General features: G+C 43.3%; 1 protein-coding gene across 1 annotated transcript in view; it reads right to left on the reverse strand.

Annotated features, from left to right (window-relative positions):
* met (MET proto-oncogene, receptor tyrosine kinase) overlaps nt 1-13,332 on the reverse strand; it is a 91,128-nt gene that overhangs the window by 53,870 nt on the left and 23,926 nt on the right. Inside the window, exon 4 of the mRNA XM_083973844.1 lies at nt 3,592-3,795. Within this exon, the coding sequence (XP_083829970.1) occupies nt 3,592-3,795 (204 nt within the window). The remainder of the gene's footprint in view (nt 1-3,591; nt 3,796-13,332) is intronic.

Here is a 13,332-nt window from a genome sequence, read left to right on the forward strand (position 1 = left end):
GATCATCTGGCATTTCAGCTCTAATCCAAAAGGCTTCTTCTGTCCAGAGCGTCTTCCAGCGCCTGTCTGTAAAAACCTAAAAACCAAGTCCAGTCGACCTGGATTCAACTTTCTCAGAGAGCAGCGACCTGGACGACTGAAAACCTTCATCCTCTAACACAAGGGAAAACAATCTGCTCATTATTCAAACTTTTCCCCAATAAAAACCAACACGTATGAAGAGTCTCCTGCTTCACACCTGCTTTATTCTTTATTATTTCCTGTTTCAAGACTCGAGAAGTCGAAGACTCTCGTTGAATTTGCGCTTTCAGATAGATTTTTAGAAGAGACAAGTCGCTTGATGAGGTGGAGAGTTTCTGCAGCGTGGGACAGCTGGTCTCCTCTTCAGACCTTCTTAAACCCTTCAGCTAAAACAATGAACTTCAGCCAACCACAAAAAAGACAGAGTAGCCTAGAAGAAGAAGAGGAGAAGAAGGAGGGAGGAGGAGGGAGGGAAGAGGGGGCTGACGATAAAGAAACACACAGCAACAGCTGCACGAGATGCTCAGCCAGTCGAAAAAATGCCGTGCGAGGGAACGTGTCAGCGGAGCCCGTCGTTCACCATTAACGTGCCGTTCAGCTTGTAAGCCCCCTCGCCCTCCTCTACCACCTCTACCCTCCATCCCTCCATCCATCCCTCTCTCCTTCTCCTTGCAGCTGTCGGCCCCTTTTTCCACGTCTGTTTTTTTTCCACGCATGTCTCTTCATTCTTGTGTTTCAAAAACACGTGAGGTAATTCAGCTTTTACTTCACTTTATGTGTCTCGTTCCATTCGCCACAGTTTTTTTTTCTCTTTTTCTTTTGCTTCTTCTTGTTCTGATGATGATGCACCAGTGCAGCTTCACTTCTCTCTCTCCACAGCTGCAGCAGCCACTGCATGCAGCTGCACTGGGACGGACACACACATAAAAAAAAAACCTCACATGCAAAAAGAAATAAATAAAAAAGGGAGGGAAAGTGAGTGAGCGAGTTGCAGTGAGTCACGGTCGGCGCTGCAGCCGCACAGGCAGAGGGAGTCATACTGAGTTAATTAAGACGGATGCCAAAATGCTATAGTTCACCCCCGATGACGCCTCGAAACAACATCATGCAACTAATGGACCTACAAGAAGCCACATGCTCGTTGGAAAGCTGCAGGTGCACTGGCACTTTAAGAAAAAAGAAAAAAAAAAGCTGCAAAAAGATGAAAAACACTCAGCCCCCCCTCGCTTCACACCAACAGAGGCGACTCTTCTGCGTCTTAAGACAGTTATATGTTTGCATTTTAAAAGTTTGTTTTTTAAAAAAAGCATCAAAAAACCAGCTGGACTCTGACAAGACTGTAACGACCGCACAAACCTTTAAATTACAAGCTGCAGACAGCGGTTCTTTATGTAACAGCTGCAATTAAAATGACTTGTAATCAAAGCTCAAGGAAACATGACATGATGTAAAAAAAAAACAAAAAAAGCCAATAACCTTCACTGACTCTGGTTTTTGGTTTTGCTGTTGTTGAAATTCATTAATTCATTAGTTTTACCACTTATCTGTTTAGGGTTGTGAGCGACGGGAGGAAACCGCAGCTGAACGTCTATTTAGAGTCGATAATCAGCTTAGCATGCAGGCCTTTTATTTTGGTACAGCTCTGCACAAACAGGTTCAACCCCAGTGCAAACCTCTGTCTGCAACACCTCGGTAAACATTATAGTTTGTCTCCTCTGACCCGACACCTGCAGAATCATTAAACTTTTTAAAAAGGTTTTTTACTCTCGAGGATAAAGAGCAGACACGATCCTTTTCACAGCAACACAAACAGTGAGAACCAACAGCCTCCAGTCGCTGTCTGTCCCACATTAAACCAACTAAACCCCCCCTTCCTCCTCCTCCTCCTCCTATGATTCCTTAAATCCCTCTGACAGGTCGTGTGTTATGAGACGCTGAAAAGCCGCTGACAAGTGGTGGAATCTGCTGTTGGTTTGAACATTGATAGGCAAAAACACAGAGGCCGTGTTTGCTCAGATGGTTCGACTGCAGCGTGTTGCTCTTTGACAGAACCCGCTGAGCCCGGGTCAAAGGGAAGCAAATTGTGCAAACAGAAAAGAAAAGAAAAGGTCCCGGTTGCTTGGTCACAGCCCCCCCACCCCTCCCTCTTCAGACTCGACTCCAGCTGAAGCACCTGCAGACGACTTCATATTGAGCTTTCACTCCTCACGTACCAACATCCTGCCACATTTACATGAACAATGACATGAGGGGAAGCTGCACCGGCCCGACCACCAAACACCCCCCTCCCCTCTTTCTCTCTCTCTCTCTTTTCCCATTTAAACTTTTATTGGCAGCCAGAGAGTCAAAGATGATAAGACACGATCAAATTAATCAGAGTTACCAATTTTCAGTTCATATAAAGTCAAAGTGAGAGGGAAAAAGAAAAGAACAATAAAACCTAAACAAACATAAAACACATACATATACAATAAATACTAGAATTTAGTGGGGAAGAAAGAGGACAAGAGAGAGAGGTGAGAGGAAAAAAGAAAAAGAGGACAAGGCTTCCTGTTCAATGCTTTCCCAGCTAGTGTCTCTAAATTTGGCCCTGTAACCTCACTTCAAGGGATCTGCATTAAATGCTACATAGTATTTATATAAATTTGGGGGTACACGTACAGGTTTTTAACACCTATTCTTATTCACATTTTCAAAATTTGCTAAAAAAAAACATGGATGGAAACGCCAAAAAGGCAGAAAATTTGCCAAAAAGTTTTTACACTTGGAGGGGGTGGATTTATTAGTGTATCGATAAAAGGAAAATGCAACTTTTTGCTACGGAAACAGGTTTTGCGAATAAACGATGACCGACGCCGTTCACACCGCAGTATACAGTAGCTATACAAGTTTCCCAGAATGCAGCAGCATATACAGCTGTACAGTAAAACAGGCGAAAAGCTGTTTTATTTCCCGCTGTAACGCGGCTGTTATTACGTCACTTTATTACGTTTTTATATTTTTTAATGCGAGAAAGTAACTGTTTAGATCCCCAATGTGTGGTTAGTTTATCTAAATGACGGCTGTTTAGAAGTTTGCTACGATGTTTCACAGAGGCAGTCTCTTGAGCTGCTCGGCCGGTCAACCTGCGTCGTCATCCCGGGGGAGAAAACGATCGCTATTGAATTTAACCCGCAGGTTTTCTCCCAATAATCGTAAAACAATAACAAATGGAAACGGGCATGTTCGCATTTTCTTTTTGCGCATTTTTGGTGTATTTGTGCAGCTGTGTTTCAGCGCCACCACAGGCCTGGCATAATATGTACACTACAGTGTATTTTCAGAAAGACAAATCAGGAACTGTATGGTTAATATGCAACAACCTGAATATAGCTGATTTATCGCAAGTCATCCGGCACCAGCTCAACCTACTGCGCCACTCGACGCCCAAAGAACTTCAATTTCTTTGAAAAACATTTTTATCTAGGGGGAAGTGGGATGGCAGCCATAAGAAAACGTATTCTCGGTAGGACGTTCATTTCTATAGCATCTATTGGACGCTGCAAAATAAAAGGAAGGCCGATGATCTACCTGTATGTGGCGTCCGTCGGCCGTGCCCAAGTACGCCACCGCCCGGCCGTGCACCGGCACCACGTTGATGGAGGTGACCAGGGTGTTGGTGAGCTCCTTGTGCCAGTACTCCAGCCTCTGGAAGAACTGCGTCACCTGCAGACGGTACTTGCCCTCTTTGCCCTCGTGGATCCCCTCGTGGGGGTCGCAGTCGTCGGACGAACTCTGCAAAGAAGAAAGAAAGAAAAAAACTAAAAGTCAAACACACAAACACGCATCAGAGAGTTTTGTTATTTGTTTTGCTCCGAGGGCGAGACAGAGAAAACATCAGCACGGTCGTGTTCAACATCTGTAAAAACATCTATATTCTCTGTGCCGTCTCGGGCTCATCGGGACGGTTGGACCATTTTGTTAAAACCAACCCCCCCCTCCCTCCTAAAAAGCACTTGTTATATAATATCATGTTGAACTATCTTCTTTCATATCGGGCCCGATGGGGGAGGGTTAAGAGCCAAACCTCACTAAGCCCCCCTTAGCTCCTCTTTCATCAGGCCGTGCTTGTAATGGAGGTCTCGGTGTGATAGCTCCTCCAGGGCAAGTGCACGCTCGGCTTTGTTGAGCTAGAAGTTGGTGGATGGCAGGATTTCATGGGAAACGGCCAGAAAGAGACGCTCATGCTGTTCTCAACTCGTTTCTCTGTCTCTCTCCAACTGGGCAACCCCGGCTTTTTGTTTTTTCTTTTGCACTCTCTTTTAAAAAAAAAATCTATTTTATTGCACACAGCCAAAACAAATCTCACCAGAAGAGCAAAAACACCCACATACACAATACACAGATTCATACAGACCACAGTATGATGTCTACCAAGGCTGCACGGAGTTCACTGCAAAAACTCAAAATCTTACCAAGAATATTTGTCCTATTTCTAGGCAAAATGTGATTTCAAGACAAATCTAATTATACCTGAAATAAGACTCCTCACATAAAAAGTAGCTTGTTTTTAGACACTTTTTACTTTTTTTCAAGTATATTTTCACTTGAAATAAGTAGAAAAATCTGACAGTGGAGCAAGTTTTTCTTTCTTTTTTTCTTTCTAACACAAAAAAACTTGCATTTACTGGCAGATTTTTCTACTTATTTCAAGTGAAAATTAGTTTGAAACAAGTAAAATTATCTTAACATCAAGTTAATTTTTAGGTGATGAGCCTTATTTTAAGTGGAAAGAGATTTGTTTCGACTAGAAATTAAACATTTTGACAAGAATGTTTTTGCAGTCTGTTCTTCCCGGAGCAATTTTATCTCCTGCATCTGAACATACCTGCACAGTTTGCACAACTTTAGTGTAGGCAAACATTCATCTTTATTAACTTTTGGACTCCAGGTTTTAATGGAGATGTCTTGTCTTTGTTTTTAATTTTGATTTCCAGTCTGGTTCCAAAAACCACATTACACTAATTTATCCAGCTCTTTGGTGGAGGTCGGTGTGCAGATAATACAAACAGTGTCTCCAACATGGCAGCAAGAATCAGTCAACGCATCACTGTACTGTAAGTCAGTCTTCACTACTAACTCATAGATACATCAACTTGAAGGTTTTGTACAAGTTCATTAGGACTTTGTTCCCTCCTTGCGCAGTGTTTTACACATGTTTTTGTGCTAAACAAATAAACCTAAACCTAAACCAACGCAGAGCTTTGCAACTCCGGTCGATTTTCTCTGTTTTTCTAACATACAATATTATATTAAAACAGTTTTACAGTGAGCTGTGATACCAAGACAAACAGTGCATGTAAATATGATGAATCATGTGTCAAAAACAACTAGGGGATTTATTATTATTTTCATGTAATGTGGTTGCGTCCATTGATTAAAACCTTCTGGACTTTCTTGGCATTAAAATAACAACGGATCCAAAACTGTGTATCCTAGGTTTTTCTTTTCTTTGCTGTTGCTCTATCTTCATCTCTCTCGACTTTAAAAAAACACCAAACTCCCGTCACTTGGAGCCGATCTTTGCTGTTTCCCAGTCGTCGCTGGCCTGTGCAGTGTGTTGTGTCTGGAGCCTGTGGAGCATACAGTGAAAGCAGCGACTGGAGCCAGAGCTGGATCCAGAGCCTTTTCTCTATCAATACCCCCCCATCACCCCCCATCCACCCACCCTCTCTGTCTCTACCCTTATTGCCCATGCAGCTTTGCCCTCTCTCTACACTTTGTGTTTAGTCATGGCCTCAGGTTTCATTAATTATTAATGACTCTTGAAGGTCCTTGACCCGACCGCTTGACCGGACCCGGAGCTCTCTGTTGTTTTCTCAGCTTCACTGCTTCACGACCTTCTGGAGTGGAGCCACAAGGACCCGGGAAGGGATTACAGGTACAACGGTTATGACCAGGAAACTTCACTTTTTTTTATTTTTTTTATTACTTCTCAGAGATGTTCGTGACCTCGGTTACAACCTTCAAAAAAAAAAAAAGTGATGTTTCTGCATCAAAGTTGGTTTTAATCATTTCCAGACTCTTTTTTTTTTTACCTACTGGACTCCCTGGGTCACGGAGCCTTTTATTTGTGGGTTTTTGTATTACAACACGCTGCATCATTTGTTTAGTGGCAAAAGCTTTGAAGATGAAGAGAACAATGGTGGGGTCATAAATCGGGGGAAAAAAAGAAAAAAAGTTTATCTCGCGGTGACGTCACATCTCGATACGGGAACACGGCACGCAGGGGTGAAGGAGGAGGAGGAAAGAGAAACCTGGCGAAGTGACAAACATGCAGCAATAAACATTTGTTAAATTAAATGTCCTCAAGGCCAAACAGAGAGAGAGAGACGATGCAAAGGCAGCGAAATGTGGAGGAAATTGAAAGCTGGCACAGAGGTTAGAGGTTTTTACTGTATGCTTAATGCATTTAAAAAAAAGAAAAGAAAAAGAAGATGCAGCCAGATGATCTGCAATGAATTTACTGTTAAAGGGATAGTTCAACATTTTGGCAAATTGGCCCATTGCCATAATCCCTATAGTTTTTGGAGTCGTTACCTTTAATTGTCGGTGCAAGCTGTTTTTAGAACGGCGGAGCAGAGCCGCGAGCTGCTCAGAGCTACGCTATGGAGGCTCATGGGATTTCTTGGTTTCCCTCATCAAACTCATCAAATACACAATCCAACAACTCCAAAACGCTCTGGTGGACAAGTTGTGACCTGCACATTCACCACGCTATGAGATAATAACACAACGTTACCAGACAGAGTTGTTTTACGGACAGGTGAGGTGACAGGGGACGTAATGAAAACCTTCTCATCTCACTCCTCAGAACTGGAGCAGACAAGGACGAGGACGAGGACGAGGACGACGTCAGCGCTGCAGAGATTTCGGGGCCATGCGGCTCAAAAAACACGTTTTATTTTCAGAGCAAACAAACAGGTCGTTCAGAGTGTTTGTTGACGCTGAGGAGGGGGGGAACAGAAAAGGTCTTAGAGGGAACAAATTCACCAGGATCAAGGCGCTGGAATTGGACGACGATTCGACTGGAGAGGCTGTTTAGACGAGCTGCGTTTGAAGCTGCGCTGCTGTTTTCCTTGGCTTGGAAGACGGACGCAGACGTCACGCTGACATATCGTCGTCACGTCGGGAAGAAAGACAAGTTCCTCCAGAAATAAAAGAAATAAAAGAAAAGTCTGGAGTAAAAGATGTTTAAATCACAAACAAGGCTGCAGCCGGTCATCAAACAGAGTCTGAGCTACAAGGTCAAACTGTTAATCTGAGTCGTAGGTGGACGAAAATAAACTTCTGACCATTTATTTTTAAATCCTATGATAATAAATTAGCTGTAATCTCCTAATAGACAATCCACCCCCACCTTTTGTACTTTTATCCACGCTGAGAGTGAATGACAGACACTCGCAATGATGTATTTCAAGCTTTTATTCTGAAAAGCTCGGACAGCTCATTGAATCAGTCTGACTTCAAATTAAATGTGAAGAGAAACTAATGCAAAATGAATGAATAAATGAATGAATCTATTCTATTATTAGTCTTTGGTTTTGTTTTCTAGTCCATAAGACGACAAGTCAGAACATAATCAAACGCCTCCTGGAGCCTGTTACATGATCATTTAACAATAAATGATGATAAAAACTATGATTATTTAAGCAGATATTATGATTTTTGCATTGCAAAAGCTGTTTTTGGGGGGTTTGTATCAAACAATCGGGTTTAACTACGCCTGAAGCTTCAGTTATGGTCTGTTTGACCCTTTTCACCTTGATTTAACATACAAAAACAAACACTGCAGCTCCGGCTTGTCCACTTAACACAATATTTCCATGTTTTGTTCAGTCCAGTCGGAGGAAACGGCCCCAGCTGTGTTTATTAGTTTATATTAAACGCCTGTTATTGGTCAATAAATATCAAAACTGATTCTATTTGAAGTTTAAATAACAAGAAAACTCTTCTCATCCCTCACTCACACTGAGATTTATGGCGCTGGCGAAGTGCTGCTGATGTTCTACATGTTGTGTCGGGAGTCGAACAGGCACCGGGGGGCAGATGTGCTCAGATACTGTACACCACCTTTTTTGCCCTTTTTTTTTGGCCCTTTCTTTTTTTTTACTTCACCAGCCGCCATTGTCCCCAAAACAACGGCGTGGCGATAGAGTTTCCACCCCCGACCCTGCAGCGCTGCTCAGGACGGGGTGTGTGTGTGTCTGCGTGTGTGTCTGTGTGTGTGAGGGGGTGAAAGGTGATCTGCGTGGCTTAATGTGGTTTTCATACTCCGGCTGTGGCCCCCGGGTCTGTGTGAGCAGACACGCTAATGCCTGAGTTTATAAACCCAGGGCCGAGTTACGGGGCCGACGAGGCTCCGAGAAGTGCCTGCTTGCCGAGATCTACAACAAATGCGAAACTATGGATCATTCATTGCATCCGAGATTTTGAACATCCCCTGGCTGTTTTAGCCAAATACACTGCTACATGTATGAAACTCATGTTCATATGCATAAACACACCTCAATACAATGTGCGTGACCCCATTTGACCACCAGGTATCTGCAGTGAAACACACGGGGGATGCAGTATTCGGCACACAGCAGATCTGCATCCCCTGCATTCCGCGAGCGACATGCAGATCTCTACTGGGGTTACGCACATTGTATGTAGGTGTGTTTATGCATATGAACATGAGTTTCATACATGTAGCAGTGTATTTGGCTAAAACAGCCAGGGGATGCAGTCAAATACTGGCACTTCTCGGCATAACACCGGCTGCAAACGCCGGCGCTAGAGGAGTGGAAGCAAAAAATAGAGCAAAGATACGAGAATACACGCGGTGTGTGTGTTGCGCATGAGGCTCAGCCCCGAGTTAGCGGAGCTGCACACATGCACGACGGCCTTTCTCTCTCTCTGTCACTGGAATAACAGTGGCCTCTGACCCGCGGATCAACTTGTGCACATTGTGAGCTGCAGACGGAGCAGAGGTGCTGCTGTCGCCGGGGTGTGTGGAAATGCAGCTTGTGGAGAAAGTGAAGCGCGCAGGAATGCGGAGTTCACATTGTGGGCTCAAGCTTGTGTGTTGTGCATGTGCTTCAGGGTGTGTGTGTGTGTCTGTGTGTCTGTGTGTGTGGTATTGTTGTAGTTAAAGCTACAACACACGTCACACGACTCCACCTGGACTCTGGCTGCACGTTATCCTGCAACCCGACTCTCAGCGGCTGTAATAACCGTGATGTGTGTTGTGTGTGTGTGTGTGTGAGCACGCAGGTGGCAGGCTGCACCAAACACACGCTCTGTCATGTGTTAATGTGTGTTTGCATGTGTGTGTGTGTGTGTGTGTGACAGTAGGGGACTGTCAGGGTGTTGGGGACAGTTAGAGAAGCTGACAATGAGGCGACAGAGGACGGAGCTGCTCGTCCAGCAGCAGCTGCTCCTCTCGGGCCTCGCCGTGGCCCGACGCCCGCCGCCTGACGCCAGGCCCCGACTCGCAAAGCTTTGTTTACAACGTCGTCCTGAGGTCGGCACGACGACGGGCCGAGCACGGCCTCGCGCATAAACAGCTCCGACTGGAGAGATAAAGACGCCCTGAGTCAATACCAGACGACAGGAGGCTGATGATGGTTTTATGACTCTGTGTTGATGTTGGTGCAGATGAAACTGAGCAGCTATTGGAGACAGTGGAGGTACGACAGGACACGATCGTCCCAGTCAGGAGTCGAATGCGCGATCTCCTAAGTTACATTTGAAAAACTATTTTAGAAATGACTGATGCAAAAACTGGACGTTAAGTTGTTCCAAAAACACAAACACATTCATTAAGACGCAGACTGAATACTGTACATTAAATGTTGAAAAGTACGACGGAGTTTTAGGGCCACATTGAGAAAACAAAACAAAACACAGACTTCAAGAATGAAGTCATAAATTTATGAGAATAAAGTTGTAAATTTTACGAGAATAAAGTCGTAAATTCACAACAATAAAGTCGTAAATTTTATGATATGTGGCCCTAATACTCCGTCGTAGAAAATACTTTTTTTTTTTTTTTTACACAGATCTTTTACTCTTTCTGCACTAAACAAAAATCACCTGTCCTGAATTATAAACGATGCCAGTGAGATAAGTGGTGTTCTGCAGCTTCCTCTTAGACAGAAGAAGTTTTGCAGGAAGCTTTAGGCTACGTTTACACGGAAACCATCTGAACAGAAAACGCAAAAGTGGCGTTTCTGCGTTCTCACTTTTTATTTCGCGTTTAGACGAGCGTTTTTGGGGGTGGAATTCTGCGTGCATACGGTGACGCAAAATCTGTGGAATCTGACATGTGTATTGTATTATTTGAACTAAGATGAAGTGTGATGATGATGATTTAAATTGACATGCCGAAATAAACAAATTGACTGATTGATTGATGTTTGTTGTTATTTTCCTGTGCTGGCGCCATGCCTGTGATGAAAACACAGAGCAGACTTTTAGCGTTTTCAGCCTTTACTGTACATGGGGACGCAACGGCGGAGAGTTTTTTTTAAAGATTTAAGACACTCTGGAGGGTGGGTTCACTTTTTTTGCATTTTCAAGCCCCCAAAATGTCGTCGCCGTCTAAACGAAAGGCACATCCGATGAAATATTTTGCCGTTTTCATCCGCAAGCGTTCTCAGTTCTGTCCTGATCACACTCTTTTTAGTGGATTTATTCTTCTTCAGGATGGAGACACAGAACTGTGCAAAGGTTTTAGAAACTATATGTGAAATGACTTCTGCCAAAGTTCAGTCAACAGAAGAAACCTAAATCAGATCCCAATCTGCTGTGACCACGACGCTTTGTCTTTAAAACAGCTCCACTTCTCCTCCAGACATTCACACACAGTTTGGTTTCCAGGTTCTTGTCTGGCAGCTTGTGGTTGTTGAAGCATCTTGGAGAACGTGCCATAGCTCTTCTGTCTCTTCATGCACATGCAGCCTATAACCCCAGACTGACTCCATAATGTTCAGACCAGGACTCACTGTTCCTCCTCTGAGTTAAAATAGTTATTTTTGACACTGGCTGTATTTTTTTTAGGTCACTGTCATGCTGCAGAATAAATGTGGGACCAATCAGAGGCCTCTTGGTCGGGACTGCAAAGTAGATAAGAACCTAAACATCTCAAGTGCCTGAAACAACTCTTAAATTTGCACTTTACAAACTGTTCTTGTTGTTTTAACTCCAGTTTGGTGGTTTTATGTTCTTACATCCTCCTTTTATGCATCTCACTTTTTAAAAACATTGTTTTTTTTAACAGTTTTTATCATCTTGGTTGTGTTTTTACGACTGCTGTAAAACAAATCTCCTCTCTGTGGGTCAATAAAAACACTTCTGAGGACAAACCTGTGCTGTTTTTCCACTCAGATACATCAGGACATGTGACGCACGATGAGAACGACACATCATCATCATCATCATCATCATCATCACTACTACAAATAACCGGACGTTAAGATTCATTCATCACGTACCAACCCGTCGTCTAAAATAGAGACGTCTCTCTGCTGTAAAAAAAAAAGAAAGAAAAGTGACCACCATCATAATCATCATGGTGTCACTCTCTGTGGTCGTGTCCGGAGGTTTCGGAAATCACTGGTTTCCACGGAGACGCCCTGCGAGCATCAATCACCAGATTCCACAACTGTCATCATCTGCAAAACGTCCGACCGACGCCGAGACAAACACAACACGTGCGCGGCTGCAAACTGGATTTAGAAACTTAAAAGCTTTGTAACTTATAGTAAACAACAGGTAGGAAGAATTAATAGTAATAGTAGAAACACACACACACACACACTGACACACTGAACCTCGGATGACTCGTCGAGGAATGTGCTCTTTACATTATTCATACTCACTCACAACATGTAATTTTGCACTTGATGCTTATTTCATTCTACGTGGGAAAGAAAAACTTTCAGCTTCATTTTGTTTTATCCGTCGCCCACAATGACATTACCCATAATCCTCAACCGGGGCTGAAACAGCTCACGGGTGCAGCGGCCTCTTAAAAAAAGAAAAAAGAAAAATACATTAAACATCTCACATCGTCTCACGCGGCGCTGCCAGGAGGATATTCTCTTATTCAAGCCAGATACTGAAGAAAAAAAAGCAGCTTATTGTTTCATACAAATGTCAAAGAGGAAATCTTAAAGTCCTTTCCCCTTTTTGTCCACTGCTGCAACTCTTCCTCTGCGTTTTCTCCATTTCCTTGCTCACAAACACAAACACACACAGGCCCATTCTCACACTTAAATGCTGGGCTGCAATAATTAAACGATAAAATTTGATTATTATTAAATTGCCTCTTGGGGATAATAAAGCTCACCTACCTAACTACCTATTAAAAGTGTGGTTCATTCTCATTCGTCACTCACTTTGTCGCGGAGCGTTAAGACTGTAGGGACGAGTATCACCAGCAGGAGGCGGTAATGCAACTTGATGGATGCAAACTGACGTAAAACACCAGAGCGGAGCACACCGGTAGAGCGCCGATATTTTTGCAACATGACCGAGGCGGAGAAAACGGTTCAACCCAAAATCTTCTAAAGAGTCTGAGCATTTCACTCCACATCACACGAGAACACTTATGCTAGCAGCCAATACTTCCCACTGGTCTGCCGATATAAACTGGGACTAATTGATATTCTTGTCAGTGTTCAATTAACTGCAAATTATGTTGTCATGTGTCACCGGTATATCAGATTTTTTAAATGTCTGTATATTTTCGATGACCTATTAATACGTTTTTAATGTGTGAGTGAGCGATTAGCACAATTATGAATTCTTTGAGCTTTTGTAATGCATTGTACTATGTTAAATCATGTTTGTTTTTACTACTGTATGTATAAAAGTTCTTGTACTCCACAGATGTAATGCACAGTAGCCTAGAACTGTACGCCACCGTCGGAGAACGCCACCCCACAAGCCCCTGGAGGGTTTTTTTCTGCGTTTCTCCCTCACATTGTCTTGGATCCTATATGTTGCATCTTTTAAAATTCTTCGATACGTGAAAATGAACAAACAAGCAAATGTTTGCAAACCCGACGTGGCCCAATGCTCAGGTGTTGAGGCCTGGACCCAATGTGGCGTCTGGTTGGCCCGGCCCATTGAGACCTCTAGAGCGTGAGAGTCTTTGAGTAATAGGGGTTGTTCAAGCAGCAGCCTGTTATTTGTGAACTTTTCTGCACTGTAAATAAATAACACAATAAATAATCGACCGATTAATCGATTATTAAAATAATGGCTAGTTGCAGCCCTATT

This window comes from Trachurus trachurus (assembly GCF_905171665.1).
Source record: "Trachurus trachurus genome assembly, chromosome: 6".
NCBI lineage: Eukaryota > Metazoa > Chordata > Actinopteri > Carangiformes > Carangidae > Trachurus > Trachurus trachurus.